This window comes from Salvia splendens, chromosome 10 (assembly GCF_004379255.2).
Source record: "Salvia splendens isolate huo1 chromosome 10, SspV2, whole genome shotgun sequence".
Taxonomy (NCBI): Eukaryota; Viridiplantae; Streptophyta; class Magnoliopsida; order Lamiales; family Lamiaceae; genus Salvia; species Salvia splendens.
In genome coordinates, this window is record NC_056041.1 from 8,037,413 (window position 1) to 8,054,310 (window position 16,898).

At 39.7% G+C, this 16,898-nt stretch overlaps 1 protein-coding gene and 1 pseudogene across 6 annotated transcripts; one reads left to right on the forward strand and one right to left on the reverse strand.

The window, feature by feature from the left end:
* Positions 1-906: 906 nt before the first annotated feature.
* Positions 907-4,328, reverse strand: LOC121750505 (ataxin-10-like). Of its 6 annotated transcripts, none has more exons than XM_042145051.1 (5): positions 4,137-4,328; positions 4,023-4,058; positions 2,402-3,034; positions 1,426-2,302; positions 907-1,331 (listed from the first exon to the last, which is right to left on the reverse strand). In XM_042145051.1, the coding sequence occupies exons 3-4, from the start codon at positions 2,976-2,978 to the stop codon at positions 1,431-1,433; spliced, it is 1,449 nt and encodes a 482-aa protein (XP_042000985.1). In that variant the 5' UTR covers positions 2,979-3,034; positions 4,023-4,058; positions 4,137-4,328; the 3' UTR covers positions 907-1,331; positions 1,426-1,430. The 6 variants fall into 6 exon arrangements, with proteins under 6 accessions (XP_042000985.1, XP_042000983.1, XP_042000984.1 ...); XM_042145049.1 differs by having other exon boundaries at positions 4,134-4,328; XM_042145050.1 differs by lacking the exon at positions 4,023-4,058.
* Positions 4,329-7,576: 3,248 nt separating this feature from the next.
* LOC121752190 lies at positions 7,577-16,791 on the forward strand (annotated as a pseudogene).
* Positions 16,792-16,898: the final 107 nt, after the last annotated feature.

Below are 16,898 nucleotides of genomic sequence, written 5' to 3' on the forward strand. Positions count from 1 at the left end.
AAGAGATTAGTTTTTTTAGAATGGGGAAATATTTTAATTTGATGTGACTTATGACTTATGAGTCTAAATTTTAATGGCCAATAATTCAAAGTTTTGAAATAAACGGGTAATCCAAATGTAATTATGGAAAGGTATGTTATATGTATGATAGCTTCCGAATAATACTCTGATTATATTAAATTTTGGTCAGTAAAATCGCTAGAAAAAGAAGTTGTGTTCCAATGTCTGAGTTCACGATTCAAAATATAGTTAGAAAATGGGCAATGAAACTTTAATTTGTGTAAAATTCCAAAATAAAAAAATTTGTTATATTTCTATCAAAACAAATGTAAGACTCGATCATTACCCTATGGAGAATATAAAGATTTTATTGGAGTCAGCTAAATGCAAAAAATGGCATGCACATTTATTACTATTACCGTTGATACAAAACGTGAAAAAAGACAACTTAGGTCTCTACTCTAGTTCCCCATCTATTTTCATTTGATATCTCTCTTGTTACAAAACTAATTTTGAAAGATATATTTTAGGTGATTAGCGTACACTTAATTGCTAATTTACCTATAGGAACACTACTTCAACTTTTGTTGAAGCTGGTCCAAATAACTAATTAAAATTCGGTCTTGTCATTATTTACATAAAAGGAATAATAAGTAAAAAGAGATATACAGAAACAGAGTATAGCAATAAACCTTAAATGAAAATATGCGAAGTGAGATAGACAACAAAATTGGTGATACCTACATTTAAACGTGCACCAGAAATAATGACAAACTTATTAAAAGTATATTGTATACCATAAATATGCCAAAGATAATGAAAGTGCATATCTACCAAAATATAGCAATTTTTAAAGGTTATGGATGTGATAGGATGACGTACGTGGCTAACTTCTCTCGCCCTGAATTTTCATCCACTTTAATTTTTATTCAAAATATTTATAAAATACTTGTCTTCCAGAAAAAAAAAATGTCAATACTACTCGATTTAAGTAATGCAAGTGCATATCTACCAAAATATAGCAATTTTTAAAGGTTATGCCCTTGAAAACTGATATTAATAGGTAAAATAAAATATTATGACTGGAAATAAGCTAAGAGTCTGTAAACTGGAGAACGGCATTTATGCAGAACGCTCTTTAACCAGCTGGCTACCGCAGTCTCCAGAATGTTGCTAACCTGTCAGCTAGTGTGTTTCTCGAGCAATGATCGATATTGTGCATGACAAAGTTCACATGTTCACCCCCTGGTTCAATGAGTTTCCTCCATTCCACACACAAATGGCGCCCTCCGACTGCATGCCCTTTCATTCCTTCAGGCAAACACACGATACTAAAGCATATAGTTAGTCAATATAAAAAGGCACTGATAAAATGATACTAGAACATAAGTGATAGTAAAAAGAAACATAAAACAAAGATTGTACCTTGATTAAGCATTTACAAGCTTTGGGCGCTGAGTTTTTGGATCAATTTCTACCCGGAGGCCCATCTCAGTGATCTCAGGAGTATCCACAGATCTCTGGAGCTCCAACTGAGCAACTAATTTTTGGTTTTCTTCATTACCTTCGAAAACATTTCTCATTGACCAGATGCCCCACTCCCTCAAGAATGGACTATCTTCATCAGTGACGTTCTGTTGTAACAAAAGAAGAATTCCGTCTTGTTCTCTTATTTCATCCTGAACGTGCTTCCTGCGGTAGCTACAATTCCCTATGATGGCAACCAAATCTTTGCGGAAACCTATGTAAGGGCTCTGATACTTTGAAGACTTTGAAGTTGAGTCTTCTACCTTATTGTTGTCGACCGCCACTTTCCTAAGGATTGCTGGAGGCTCTAGGTCGCGGAGCAATCTAATAAGAAACTTAACTAGCCCAGCTGAGACTAGCATATCTACAGCATCTTCACCCTGGTTCTTAACATTTTGACCTTGGCATGCACTAATATCTCTTAATAAGGATAGGGAGTAGCCCATGACGTCGACATCAGATGAACCAGTTGGAAGACGCGATTTTCCTCTAGTACTAAAGTCAACAACCCCAACAACGTTTCTCAGTATCTTGAATAGGAACAATGAAAATTCATTAGAAACAACAATATCTCCAAGTTGCTCATTAAGAATTTCTGCAAGAATACCCAGTAATAATGCTTGTTCAGCTCCAAAACTATTAATTCCAGCTACACTCGTATCAGAGTTCTCATCTTCAGCAACCGGAGATAACTTAGAGAAAAGTGGAGAAAAAAAAGAATCTTCAAAACATATTTTGAACAGAAGCCATTTCACCCAGTGCTCCTTAAATCCAACTGCAGAAGATCAAAATCAAAATTAACATGTCACATTAAATTGACCCTTTCACAAATACATAGTACTAGTAACAAGAAATAGGCTATAAAGTTGGGTACCTATTGTAGCAGTTCGTATAATTTCTACTACAATGTCCAGTCCTGCATCTCCAAGCAATTCTACGGATGACTTACTGCTGCACTCAACACATGTATAGATAACCATGGACAAAGTATCACATGTTTCCTTGCTTTGAACACTAGCAATATCCAGAAATCCTAAGGGGAACATTTCGCGCCATATAACGTCTCGATGTTGTTCACCAGCTAATGAAACATTTCCCAAGAGTTGCAATACCATATGAAGTGTCCTATTATCAGAACTACTGGAAACAAACCCCATAGATTTGATGAGAGCCAAAATAATAGCAACACCATTTTGATGAATAAATAGGTCCTGATTTTTAATCTCTCCAGCACACAAGTTTCTAAGTAGCTTTATCGATAAGAAAAGTTCTTCGGCAGAAGGTGGAGACTGGCAGAGCCTGAGTACTGGTACAACAATACTCTTGCAAGCAAGGTCTAATCGGCCATCAGAAGTTTTTGCAGTTTCAATGAGACAGTCCAGTGATTCTTTCACTGTGGAAGAGCCAGAAGCAGCTAAGAGTTGCTCAAATACATTTTCCATTGTATTCATCAGGGTAGGTACAGAGTTACAGTGGCGTACGAATATAAGACTCCAGAATTCAAATCCTAAAAGGAAGAATATGATATAGATTAATACACAAAAAAATACTAATAGTACTAGACTTATGTCCAGCACCAACCAACAACTTATGAAAACAGCAGTACTGGGGTTCACTTTCTCAAAATTCGCATCATAGAAACAGATCCGAAATCCCTATTACAGTAGCATGTAAACGGAGCTTTGAATATGTCTTATGTTTAGTAAATAAAGACAATTGGGAAGCTAGCTAGCCAACTAATTACAAAGCAAATCTACCATGATTAAAAAACTTGGGCTCTGCCAATAATAAGTAAAATAGTACTATAACAGAACAATTGGAGATAAAAGGGGTAATGCATTACAAGTCACTAAGGTGTCCCACCAAGAACATATTGGCACTTATCTCATACAGCTAATTGGGAAAAATAGCTTCATATAACAAAAATGGTTATTGAATACAGACTGCGCTACTTAACATCATGGAAACCTTACAGTTCTTACACCATAACAGCACAGTGACCAAATGATACGCTCTGAAATCCAAGTAGTTCCACTAGACATAGCTAACTAATGTTACATACCACCGAGAACAAGATGGAAGACCGATTCACAATTGTCGACTAAAAATTTGTACAAAATCAATTTCACATTTTATTCCTAAAGCATTGTAAACACCAAGGATCAATTCTAGGTGATAGTATTTTTCATCTAGCTTATTCGAGCTACATGATCCACGAAAGAAGCTGACAGAGGAGCCCGGGGTTACAATTTGATGATTGCTAACCATTTTCACCTAAAACAAACTAAGATGGGAGACGGCGAACGGCTGTGGGTTTCCATAGAGGGGTTTGAGTTTTGAGCAATTGAGACGAAACCAAAATCCAAAATTCGAGTTTAGGTAACTCTGCATCCTTTGCAGAGAAACATATTCTCAAACAAGTTCATAGCAGATTATGAGGCACATTGTAACGAGTGAAAAAACCATCTCGCAATTAAATATACTAGATAACTTACATCTTCGTAAAATTGGAGTGCTTCCTAGCACGAATTCTTTCAAAAGAAAATGCGTGAACTGTCAAAATCGAAAATTAATTTGGAAAATAAAAATTAGGGCTTAGGTCGAACCACGATTACACAGCTGGGCGGCCGGCGGCGTCTAATCGGGCGGATACCTAAATTGATCAGGAACGGGTTCAAACAAAGGCCAAGCCAAGTGATTGCAGAAGAAACCAGCCGTCACCCTACCGCATTAAACAGTCCTGTGCGAACGAGTCTAGTTTCACAAAAATTTTAAAGCCCCATTTGTTTGGTACAGTGGGAATATAATTCTTTGAATATGATTTAATGTACTTGATTATGAGAAAAGTTATCTGAATTTTGAATGAATCAGTGAGATAAAATAACCTAATTATATATTAGTAACTAAAATAATATTGTTTGATTAATTTTTATTGATAAAATAGTAATACTTTTAAATTTACTTTTAAATTTGTTTAATAAATGATTAATTATGAAAATAGTTTTATTAGTTATATCTATGCAGTATAATGTATTTTGTCAACAATCTTAAGAGCATCTCCATTGGGCGGATGTCCCACTCGGACATCCACTAGGACATCCCAAAAACACCTCATGCCACGTCATTAGGACATCCCACTCCATTGCCACATCACTAGGACATCCCCTGCATAATCCGCCCTTCCCATTGTCCTTCCCACTAGGACATACCGCAATAAAAAAATCACAATAATTTAATTTTAATATAAACAAAAAGTACGGGAAAGCAAAATACGGGAAAAATTACGGGAAACCAAAAAACGGGCAAAAATACATAGAATTTTAAAAAAAAATAATAATTATCAGACGTCCGACCGGGACGTCCGACCCTCGCCACAGTGGCGGACGTCCGCCCGCCCGTCGCCGGGACGTCCGAGGACACCCGACGTCCTCACGGGACGTCCGTATCCGACCTTCGACCCCCCAACGGCGGACGTCCCGGTAGCCCTTCCGCGTGTCCGACCGGACGTCCTACCGGAAGGCTGTCACTGGAGATGCTCTAAGACCATCAGTAGTGGGGCGCCCTAAGGTGCGCCCTATGGCGCGCCACGTCAGCATTTTTATCCTCCTCCTTCTCCACCTGCAGTGGGCGCCCTAAGGCGCGCCCTATGGCGCGCCACATCATCAATTTTGTAATATTTACAAAATACATACGAATTAAAAAAAAAACTAAAATACATTTAAAATACGAATTTTAAAAACTTCATTCATTTAATAAAAATTAATACATTACAATGCGAAATAATAAAAAACGCAAACTCAGCGACGGCGGTTACGAGCCCACACTTCTTCAATCATGTCGCTCATGAGCTGCGCATGCTCCTGTTGGTTGCGCATTGAGGCATGCCTAGATAAAACCTCATCGAAACCTAACGGTAACCCTCTATCGGGTGTCTCGGTCGATGTGCCGGCAGAGCTAGATGCACGGTCGTCGTCATTCCAATCGGTGATGCTTCCGGAAAACAGTCGGGCCCCAACGTGGTTGATCGGCAAAATAGTCTTCAACCAGACGCCTGTGAGCTTCCTCGTGGTTGCGTCGGACATACGTCCTAGGTCGAATAGGACGATGGACTTGCTCAGCCGCCGCCTTCTCGCGCTGCATTTGCGAATAGCATGCCGCCATGGCCTCTTCAACGGCTACATCTAATGCTTCGTCAATCGAACGACCGGAATCAGACGAACTAGAAATATTGGTGTCTTCGCCGGGATTCATTTTCGTTGGATGTTGAGAGAGAATATGTTGAGAGATAGTCAATATGTTCGTATGCACAATTGAATTAGAAACGAGATTTATATAAAAAAACGAAACCGCGTGCCATCGTCCGAGTGCCTTCACAATGGGGCGGACGATGGCCATCGTCCGCGACCATCGTCCGCTGCGTCCGCAATGAGGCGGACGATGGCGCGGACGATGGCCATCGTCCGCGGTTTAAGTCGCGCCCGAAGCATAGGCCGCGACTATCGTCCGCGGCCTATGCCACACACCCACAGTGGGGACGGACGATGAATGGCGCTGACGATGCGCGCCATCGGACGTGCCATCGTCCGCCCATTGCGGATGGTCTAAAATATTGTTGACATCATTATTTTATTTGGTCTGAATTCTAGATGGTTTTAATACAAAGTTCACAGATTGTCGTTCATTGACATCAATATTGGTCGCTCTTAACATAAATAGTACTCCTACTTAGTAGTATGATAAGATTATAATTTGCATAATAAACAAACTAGTAAAACAATTACTAACATTATAAGCTAGTACTTTGCTTCGCATTATATTTTGGAGCATCTCAAGCTAGCTACTTTCTCTATTTTTTTTAATGCCAAAAATTTCGTACTTTCTCAACTTTAATCTTTTTTTTTTTCAATTCTATTTTCTTTTACACTTATTATTTATCCACTTAACCTTTAAATATCAATTGTCTTGAATCTTGTACTTAAAATGCAATAACTAACACAAAACTGAATGAATGAATGAATATATATATAGGTGTGTGATTAGTTATTTAGTTATTACTGTAAATTAGTTAGCACACCAATGCAACTATATATATATATATATTTATTATGCTGGTATTACAAGGTTACATAGAAAGACACTCGATTTAGAAAATCTAGAATACTCTTAGTGTTTGGAATCATTTTGGTTATAAAAAAATGTAAAAAAAAAACTGCACACATAACTATACAATAAGCCGTTTGATAAAGAATATAAGATAAGATAAACTTTAATAAAAACACACATTTTGGATCAAATAATTCTCTTATCTTAGAGTTATTTATCCTAACAACCGCGTACACGGCATAGTTCAGAGACCATTTATAAAATTTATTAAAAATTAATTTAAAACTTGCAATGAGAAATTTATAAATAAACTAAATATGTGACTTTTACTTGTATAGTTATACACGCTATTAAGTCTATTTCATAAATTTGATAATGAAAGTATGTGTTTAATACAAATTTGATAAAAATATGAGAAAGAATGAGAGAAAAATGGATTAATGATTATGCCATTATTAATAAATAATGTGACCCACCATATTCGATATATTATAAATAGAGAAACTTATAAAAAAATGAAATGCCATTTATTTATATAATTAGCTTAAAATGAAAGAAATATAACTATCCCCTATTAGCAAATGCATGTCACAGTTATCCCCTTAAACTATTAGCTAATGCTACAACAAAACATAGTATTTCAAGTCATTTAAAAAAAAATTGTTTTGAAGTAACGATACACTATTAAATTCCCTCAGCTCGAAGCCAAAAGCCACCTTTCTCTATTTGATGATGTATTAAACTCCCTAGAGCTTACAGTAGTAAAATAAAAAAGTGTCATGATACAAATATTCTTCTAAAATGGGGCCATGAAATCTAGGAAAATATTAATTAAATGTGCAAAACAAAAAATAAAAAATAAAAAAATACTCAAAAAAATTAAGGAAAAAAATTGGAGTCGCTTTGAATCTCTGTCATGGTCAGGCGTATCTTACCTGATCGACGCTTCTTCCCCAAATACAGACAACTCCATGATCTCTCTCTGCATGTATCTATTCTTGATTAATCTTTCCTTTTTCCAAAAACTTTCTTCATTCAATTGATTAGAAAAACTGGGGTTAACAAAATCCAATCGCCATCGGAAAACTATTGTTTTCCCTATCAAATTTCTATCTCAAACCCTATACAGATTTAATCGGATGCTTATTTCCCTAATGCACTCAACTGCATGATCTCTCTCTCTCTCTCCTCCCTCTGCATGCATCTATTTTTCCCTTTGCATTAATTTTTAGGAAACTTCCTGTGATAATTTTGATAGAAAGGGAAATAATTGTTTTTCCCCTCTAATTTCTAGTTTTTCCCCTTTACCTCAAACCCTTAGACTTAGAATTGATCAATTCTCTACTGTTCCACTTGCTTCATAAATCCTCCTTGAAGATATAATTCATGTACCCCTGTTAATTGAGCTCAACTCATCCGACATTGCAACAATTTACTGTTGGATTGTTGTTTGGGGGGTCAAAGCCTTAGCTGAAATTGCATGATCCTGCTTGCATATCGGTCTTGTGTGTGTGAAGTGTTGCTAAGGGAACCGAATTCATACTGCATTATGGCGGTGATTGGCGAGGCAGTGAATATGTGATCGCATTATGGTGCTAATAAGTGAATTATGGAGAACTTTTCGTTAATTGTGATTGGCGAGAACAGGATCGAGAGATTGGATTGGGAAAAGGAGTTTTGGATCCAATCAGGGATAAGACAGCGCCACTAGAATGGCGCTGTTCAGAAGGTTCTTCTACCGGAAGCCGCCGGATCGACTTCTGGAAATCACTGAGAGGGTCTATGGTATGCTTCGAGTTACTTTTTCTTGCATTTTAATGGCATTATATTTGATATTTTGTGATTTGGTTAATGTAGTATAAGTTATGAGACTGAAATTGTGCAAAATCCTTGCTCAAGGATAGGTGTACAAGAGAACTATTTCTTGGCTTCTGCCCCATAATCTTGAAGTTTCTAACATCCTGTGATGAATTTGCATTGAGACTGAACATGCTGGTGAATAGAGCTGGTCCATACTTTCATGTGAGGATATAGGTGCAAACTGTGCGACTCAAGGTGTAACAAGTTGTTTAGGATATTTTGGTAGCTTGACAATGTTGTTCTGCCGTGAAATGCAAGAAAAGTTTGCATCCCCTCCTTTGGTTTTGGTATTATTTGAAATAAATGATTGCATGACATGGTTGATCAATTTTATTGTGGACGGCCTTTAAAGTTTCTTCATGACATTTTCCTTGTTGAACTGGGATCTCGCCTATTGCATGCTGGAAACAGTTCACATATTTGTGGTTTTGCAATATTTGGTATAAGTACGAGTTTTGAATGGTACTATGTAAATTAAATGATGCCATTTGTTTTGTTCTCAATGCAGTGTTCGATTGCTGCTTCTCTACTCAAGTGCTTGATGAGGACGAGTACAGGACATACATGAACGGGATTGTACCTCAGCTACAAAGCCACTATCCTGATGGCGCTTTCATGGTTTTCAATTTCAAAGAAGGGGAAAGTAGAAGCCTATTATCTGATTTGTTAGCTCAGTATGATATGACGGTCATGGATTATCCTCAGCAGTTTGAAAGGTGTCCACTGTTACCTATGGAGACAATAAATCACTTCTTGCTATCAAGTGAGAACTGGTTGTCGCTTGCGGGGCAGCATAATATTCTTTTAATGCTTTGTGAAAAGGGTGGATGGCCTGTGCTTGCATTTATGCTAGCTAGCCTTCTTCTTTATAGGAAACAATATACTGGTGAGCAGAAGACACTTGAAATGGTATACAAACAAGCGCCCAATGACCTTCTTTCCCTTTTGACTCCTTTGAATCCGCAGCCATCTCAGCTCAGGTATCTTCAATACATCAGTAGAAGAAGTTCTCCGTTGGATTGGCCATCATTAGATGCGCCTCTGGCTTTGGATTGCATGATACTTCAAGCCCTTCCTCGATATGACAATGGACAAGGATGTCGACCAGTAGTACGAGTATATGGTCATGAATCTTCTTCCAGATTGTTCAATATAAGTACAAAGCTTTTGTTTTCATCTTCTAACATGTCAAAAGATATACCTTACTTTCAAAAGGTAATAACATGTTATTAAATTTTAAAGTTAAATTGGAATTGGCTACCACAACTATTTACTTTAATAATATCTTGGGTTCACTAGGCTTTGTTGATGATTATGATCTTTTGTTGCAGGAAGAGTGTGATCTAGTAACAATAGATATCCATTGCCGTGTTCAAGGAGATGTTGTCCTTGAGTGCACCCATTTGGAGGATGATCTAGTGAGCGAGAAAATGATTTTTCGAATTATGTTCCATACTGAATTTGTTCGAGCAAATGTTTTGATGCTTACCTGTAACGAAATAGATGTTCTTTGGGATACAAAGGACCTTATCTCGAGGGAATTCACAGCAGAGGTACAATTTTGCATTGCTTGTGCTAGGTTCCTCAGTTTCTGGTACCTTACTGGTTGAAAATCTACTTCTCTATATCAGGTACGCTTCTCAGATGCAGCTTCTCTCCCGTCTATCATCACCACAGAAGCCGTGAACGAAGCTGACGAAAATGAAAGTGAAACAGAAGTTGCCACTCCTGAAGAATTTTTTGAGGCAGTTGAGATCTTTAGCAGTTTCGTTGATGCGCGTGATGGTAAGGTGGTATCAGATGACCATTCAATTGAAGTTAGTACCCATGTTGATGAAGCCCAGGTTGATGAATCCATGGTGGACGAAGCCCAAGTGGATAAATCTCTGGTTGATGAAGCCCAAGTGGATAAATATCTGGTTGATGAAGTCCAGGTTGATAAATCTCTGGTTGATGAACCCAAGGTTGATAAATCTCTGGTTGATGAAACCAATGTTGATAAATCTCTTGTGGATGAACCCAAGGTTGATAAATCTCTGGTTGATGAAGCTTGGGTTGATGAAAGTCGTCATGACATTCCCTTGGAGGATGAACTGGAACAACATGCATTTCAAGAGTGTACCATGGATGAGGCCAGCAGCATTCATGGCAGCCCGGTGGATCCTCTTAGTAACTTGATGCAGATTGGGAAAATCCAACAAGAGTCGAGGTATGTGCTTTCCGAGGTTGTTACCGATGCAGAAACCTTGTGCCAGAACGATGGTAAGCTCAACAAGTTTGAAGAAGAGGACAATAAACAAATAGAAGCGGTGCGCATGATGATGAAAAGTGAAAAGGAAGGTTCAAATGAGAAATTAGGTGTTGATAATAATGAGCACATGGGCCTTTCGATTGCCCATATGAAACAGCCGGTGCACAGATCAAGATATGATCCAGATGCAATTGTTACCAGTAAGAAAAGTAAGAAGCAAGATTCACCGATAGCCAGAAAGGCTAAGCCAAATGCTGTAACGAGGTGGATACCTTCTAACAAAGGTTCTTACATGAATTCAATGCATGTACATTATCCTCGGTCAAGACATAACAGTGCTCCAGAATTATTAGCTCTTTGCAAGGATTATGTATCTGGAGGAAAAAAAAAGGCCCAATCTGCTCCTGCATCCCACACTGCTTCTCCATTGTTTCCGGATTCATCAGTAGCCGTAGCCAAAACGGCTCTTGCCCCAGCTTCTCTCTTTAAAGCACAAGTCATACGAGAGCCCAATGAACTTAGTCTAGTAGAGCTGCACACCAAACATACTTCTCCATCTTCCATCTACAATCCTGCATTGGAAGCACCTCCATCACAATCATTATCAGAAAAACCTGCTTCACCACCTACATCAATATCTCATGAAGAAGAACTAAGCTTGTCGCTTCTGCCTTCACCCCCACCTCCACTTATAGCTCTGTCTATACCTGCATCCCCACCAGTGCCCCCGTCTCAACCCACGACCACACCTATTCATGTGCCTCCCCCTCCATCCAAGCTTACAACCATTCCTACGCCTGTGCCTCCCCCTCCACCTCCACCTCCATCTCAGCCAACTCCCATTCCCACAAATTCACCTCCATCTCAGCCAATTTCCACCCCTGCACCCCCGCCTCCGCCTCCGCTTCCACCCTTTCCATCTACTCACACAGTAACTTATTCATTGCCACCACCTGTACAGGCATCACCTCCATCATTCCAGAATGCAACTTTTCAAGTATTATCTTCGTCTATCCCTGGGCCTTCAACTCCCTCACCATTGTTTGTGGATTCTAGCTTAGCCATCAATTTGCAAAGAAACCTAATTCCTCCTCCAATACCCATACCTCCTACCTCGTCTAGTGTGGAGAATACCAGTACTGTAATCCCACCACCCCCTCCACTTCCACCCTTCCCATCTACTCACACAGTTACTTATTCATTGCCACCACTAGCGCCACCTATACAGGAATCACCTCCATCATTACAGAATGCAACTTTTCAAGTATTATCTTCGTCTATACCTGGGCCTTCAACTCCCTCACCATTGTTTGTGGATTCTAACTTAGCCATCAATTTGCAAGGAAACCTGATTCCTCCTCCAATACCCATACCTCCTACCTCGTCTAGTGTGGAGAATACTAGTACTGTTATCCCACCACCCCCTCCACCTCCACCACCCCCTTGGTGTACTGTTGTTGTAGTATTAGCAAATTCTTCAACTCCAGGTCAATTTCCATATACTTTTCACTCTGCTTATCCGTCACTACCTCCTAATCAGGGCGTTTATTACTTCCCTCAATCTCTATATCAACTGACTGGTGGTCAACAACCAATATCAATACCTCCCGGATTTCCACAACCCCTTGCTTTGTTTGGAACACCTACTCAACCTTTTCCTACAAGTGGTGTTACACTAACTCAGCCTCCACCTCCATCTCCTGCAAATGATCTTTCTCCACCAATCCCACCATCTATTGTTTCTAAATCAGCACCTCCACCACCACCACCACCTCCTCCTCCACCGCCCACCTCTTCCCTTTCTGAAACATTACCTCCTTCAATATCCTGTGCTCCACCACCCCCACCGCCGCCCCCACCGACTCCTCCTTGTGCTACTGCACCTCCCCCACCCCCTCCACCTATTGGAGGAGCACCACCTCCCCCGCCCCCCTCCACCTTTTGGAGGAGCACCCCCTCCACCACCACCTCCGGCCGGAGGAGCACCACCTCCACCACCACCTCCGCCTGGAGGAGCACCACCTCCCCCTCCCCCTCCTCCTGGAGGAGGACCACCTCCACCACCCCCTCCTCCTGGAGGAGGAGGACCACCTCCACCACCCCCTCCGCCCGGAGGAGCTCCGCCTCCACCACCTCTTCCTGGGGGTGGCCCTCCCCCGCCCCCTCCACCGATGGGAGGAGGCCCATGTCCACCACCCCCTCCTGGTGGTGGTCCACCCGGCCCACCACCGCCACCAGGTGCACCGGGAGGAGGAGGTCCACCACCGCCACCAGGTCCACGAGGAGGTCCACCGCCCCCACCTGGAGCAGGTAGAGGAATGGGTGCTGGTAGAGGGCAGGCACGCCCCGTAGTGAAAAAATCCAATTTAAAGCCACTTCACTGGAGCAAGGTGAGCCGGGCACTAAAAGGAAGCTTGTGGGAAGAATTACAAAAACAAGGAACCCCTCTAGTGTATTACTCTTCCTCTCTTTGTTAAATTTCTTAAGTTAGAGATGATCCATTAATTTTTTATCTTCAATATCTTTTGTAATCACGTCTTTTTAATGAATTTATTCTATTCTTGATTTCTTGATCGATCTTATGTATTCATCTATATGAACTATGCCTGTGGCTTGGTTTTGAGATGTTATACCGTGTGGATTTCATATCATCTATGAGCATGGAGTTTTTAATGAATTTGTTGTTATCTCCTTTTCGTTGCCTCTTAATTATTTGAAGTTACTGATTTCTTGTCCACTAATTCTAGTGCACCAGAATTTGATGCGTCCGAACTTGAGACTCTTTTCTGTGCAACAGCCCCGGTAAAAGATAAAGGCAAAGGTGGGGGCAAGAAGGCTGCTGAAGCTAAGCCTACCAAAATCCAGCTGGTAATGTAGTAGTGTCCATCCACTAATTTGTTTTTCTTTCTTTACTACTCGTGTTTATTTTGGGGGCCATCTATTGCACGTTTTTTAAAAGTTTATCTGGTATTGTAGTTGTGTCAATCTGGTAATTTATTTTCTTCAAATACTCGTCTTTGCAACTTTTTTTCAAAATCTCCCAGAAACTAAAGAAAAATGAAATACTACATCTTGTCACATTGTGTCCATTTAGTTTGCTTTATGAGTTTGGATAAACCATAAATATATCTTTCTTATTCTATAATTTCATGACATCTTGTAGATTGACCTAAAGAGGGCCTATAATGTGGAAATCATGCTTACAAAAGTGAAAATGCCACTTCCTGACATGATGGTAAGCTATCAATTGTTTGTTTTTGCATTGGTTAATATTAATAACAAATTTATATGTTGAGGCCAGGAAATTTTGTGTGGCTATATTGGGAATTTCTTTTAATATACTGGATGGTTTGCTTTCACAGGCCGCGGCACTTGCTCTGGATGACACAATTCTGGATGCTGATCAAGTAGAAAATCTAATAAAATTTTGTCCAAAAAAGGAGGAGATGGAGCTTCTCAAGGTGAAATTTCGAAAGACAAACTAACATTTGCTCAATTTATTTAGTGCATTTGTAATAACTGTGATCACAGAAGCCGTCACTTTAATTGATTTAGCACTATTTCTTTAGACGTACACAGGTGATCCAGAGATGTTGGGAAAGTGTGAACAGGTCCGTGAAACTAAGTTTAGTTTGTTTTCTACTAAAGTCACATAATTTTTCTGCACGGTTTCATTTTTGTTTGAGACATTTTTCATGTTTTAGTTTTTCCTAGAGTTGATGAAGGCACCACGAGTGGAGACTAAATTGAAGGTTTTCCTTTTCAAGATTCAATTCAACTCTCAGGTTTGGTTGATGTTAAGAATTACTAGTTGATAAAATGTGCATAATTTTCTTCGATTTCACTTTGGTTTTTTGTCCTCTCAGCTTTCTGATTTCAAAAAAAGCTTGGTTATCGTACACTCTGCCTGTGAAGAGGTAAACAGATAGATTCTAGTGAGTTTATGATTTACCTTTTTAGTTACTTAGTATAAGTTTGACATCTTCTTCATGCTTCAGGTCCGTAACTCCACCAAATTGAGAGAAATCTTGCAGAAAATATTAGTTCTTGGAAACACATTGAATGAGGGAACTGCTAAAGGTATGCATGTTTGAGTAAATATTGTTTAAATTTTGCCAGGCAGTAAATTTAGGATCTTCCCAAAATAAAGAAAAGTTTCTCCTGTCATTTAGGTGCTGCCGTCGGATACAAACTGGATAGTCTTTTGAAACTGACGGATACACGGTCAACCACTTGCAGGATGACACTTATGCATTATCTTTGTAAGGTATCTGCATATACCATTTTTGACACTAGCAGAATTACTTCTTCCTTCAAGAAATCTCATTTACTTCTTACATGGCAAAGGGATTGGGAAATATAGTGAATTTTGCCATTTCCTGTTATTAAAATACAATTTTGAAACAGAGGATTACCAATTTGCCAAATATTAGAGATATCCCATTATCTTCCTTGAGTCCTACCGCGTTTTTGATTTACAGGCGCTTGGGGCGAAGAATCCAGATCTTCTAGACTTTTACAAAGATCTTCCTAACCTGGAAGCTTCCACCAAGGTTCTTACAATAGAAGATGATAGATACTATTTAAATTGTGTTGTGACTTTTACAGCCTTAAATTGATCGGAAACGACTTCCTTTTCTGCAGATTCAACTAAAGTCATTGGCAGATGAAATGACATCTATCTCCAAGGGTTTAGAGAAGGTGAAGCAGGAAATGGATGCTTCGGAACATGATGGTCCTGTCTCCGAAATTTTTCACAGGGTACAAATTCTAGAGCATCATGTACATGCTAACACAATAGATGCTCAATTTTCGTGTTGCTGTGTTTGGCAGACGTTGAAGGAATTTGTTGGTACTGCTGAAAGTGAAGTGACTGCTGTAATGAATACATATTCTATTGCGGTAAAATTCTACCTATTTTTTCACGTGCCAGCCTCGGATTTATTTCCTTTGGTAATGTGGTTATTATTCATGGTTTGAGCCATTTGGTAGGGTAAACTTGCTGAAGCAGTGGCTACATACTTTGGTGAAGATCCTAACCGAACCCCTCTCGAGCAAGGTGAGTTGAAAATTCTGGGGTGTGCCAAATACATTTCAGACTGCTGAGCCAGTGTGTTTTAATGTATCCAGTCACTGCAACCCTCTCAAACTTCGTGAAGCTATTCCAGACAGCCTGCGATGAAAACATCAAGCAAGCTGAAGCAGACAGGAAGAAGGCTCAGAAGGAGGCTGAAGCTGCAGAAAATGCGTCCAAGAATTAAAGTATGAACAAAGAATGGAAGAGAAACATTGGAGCACAGCCACTGCTGGATCAACCAGCAATGCGCATCCGGAGCCGGAGGGGCGCTGTTGAGGCTTTGCAAAACCTCAAGGTCTGCAAATGGAGCAGTCACGAGAGTGCCAGCGGCTCTTTCCTGGCTTCTTTAGATGACGCAGGCAGCTGGTACGCTAGTCTCGGGGCTGTACTTATTGGAGAATCAGAGACAGGGGCCGGAGCTGGGGGAGGCTCGAGCACCCCCAGCAATATTTTTTTCTGAATCTATTTATTTTCGGAAAATTTTGGCTTCGAGCTGGAATTTTTCGACTTTAGCTCCCTCCAAGCTCTATACAAGTATGGCCCTGCTACTGATCAGAGGTATGTTTGGTTGGCCCTCTCATCTATCTCCGAGATAAATGTTCAGCACAGGTGGGATTGATCGGGGGTGCTCGAGCTGTCCGACCCGTGTTCCGACATCAGCTACGCGAGGACACCCTGGAACTATAATGCAGATTGCTGATGCGAAAATGCTTCATGTACAGAGAGCACTAACCATCTAGTTAGAGATTAACACTGATTCTTTGCTGTAGCATAGAAAATGGCTGGGTTCCTCCTTGTAGAGGGAAGAGAACCTTCCAACAAATTTTGTTGTACAGCAGTTAAGGTAAATGGGATAGAGTTGGTATAGAAAATAGGCTGTGTTAGTCAAATATAGATATAGTAACCTTTTTTTTACAGGAAGTTTTAGAATACATGATTCATTCATTAATGAAAAAGCATTCTTTTTGTTGCATTTTTATATTCTTATTATTTGGTAACTAGTGTTTTTTTATTATAGAGAAATATTGGAATTTGACTGATTATAGAATATTTCCTTTATGTTTTGTTTTTACAGGAAGT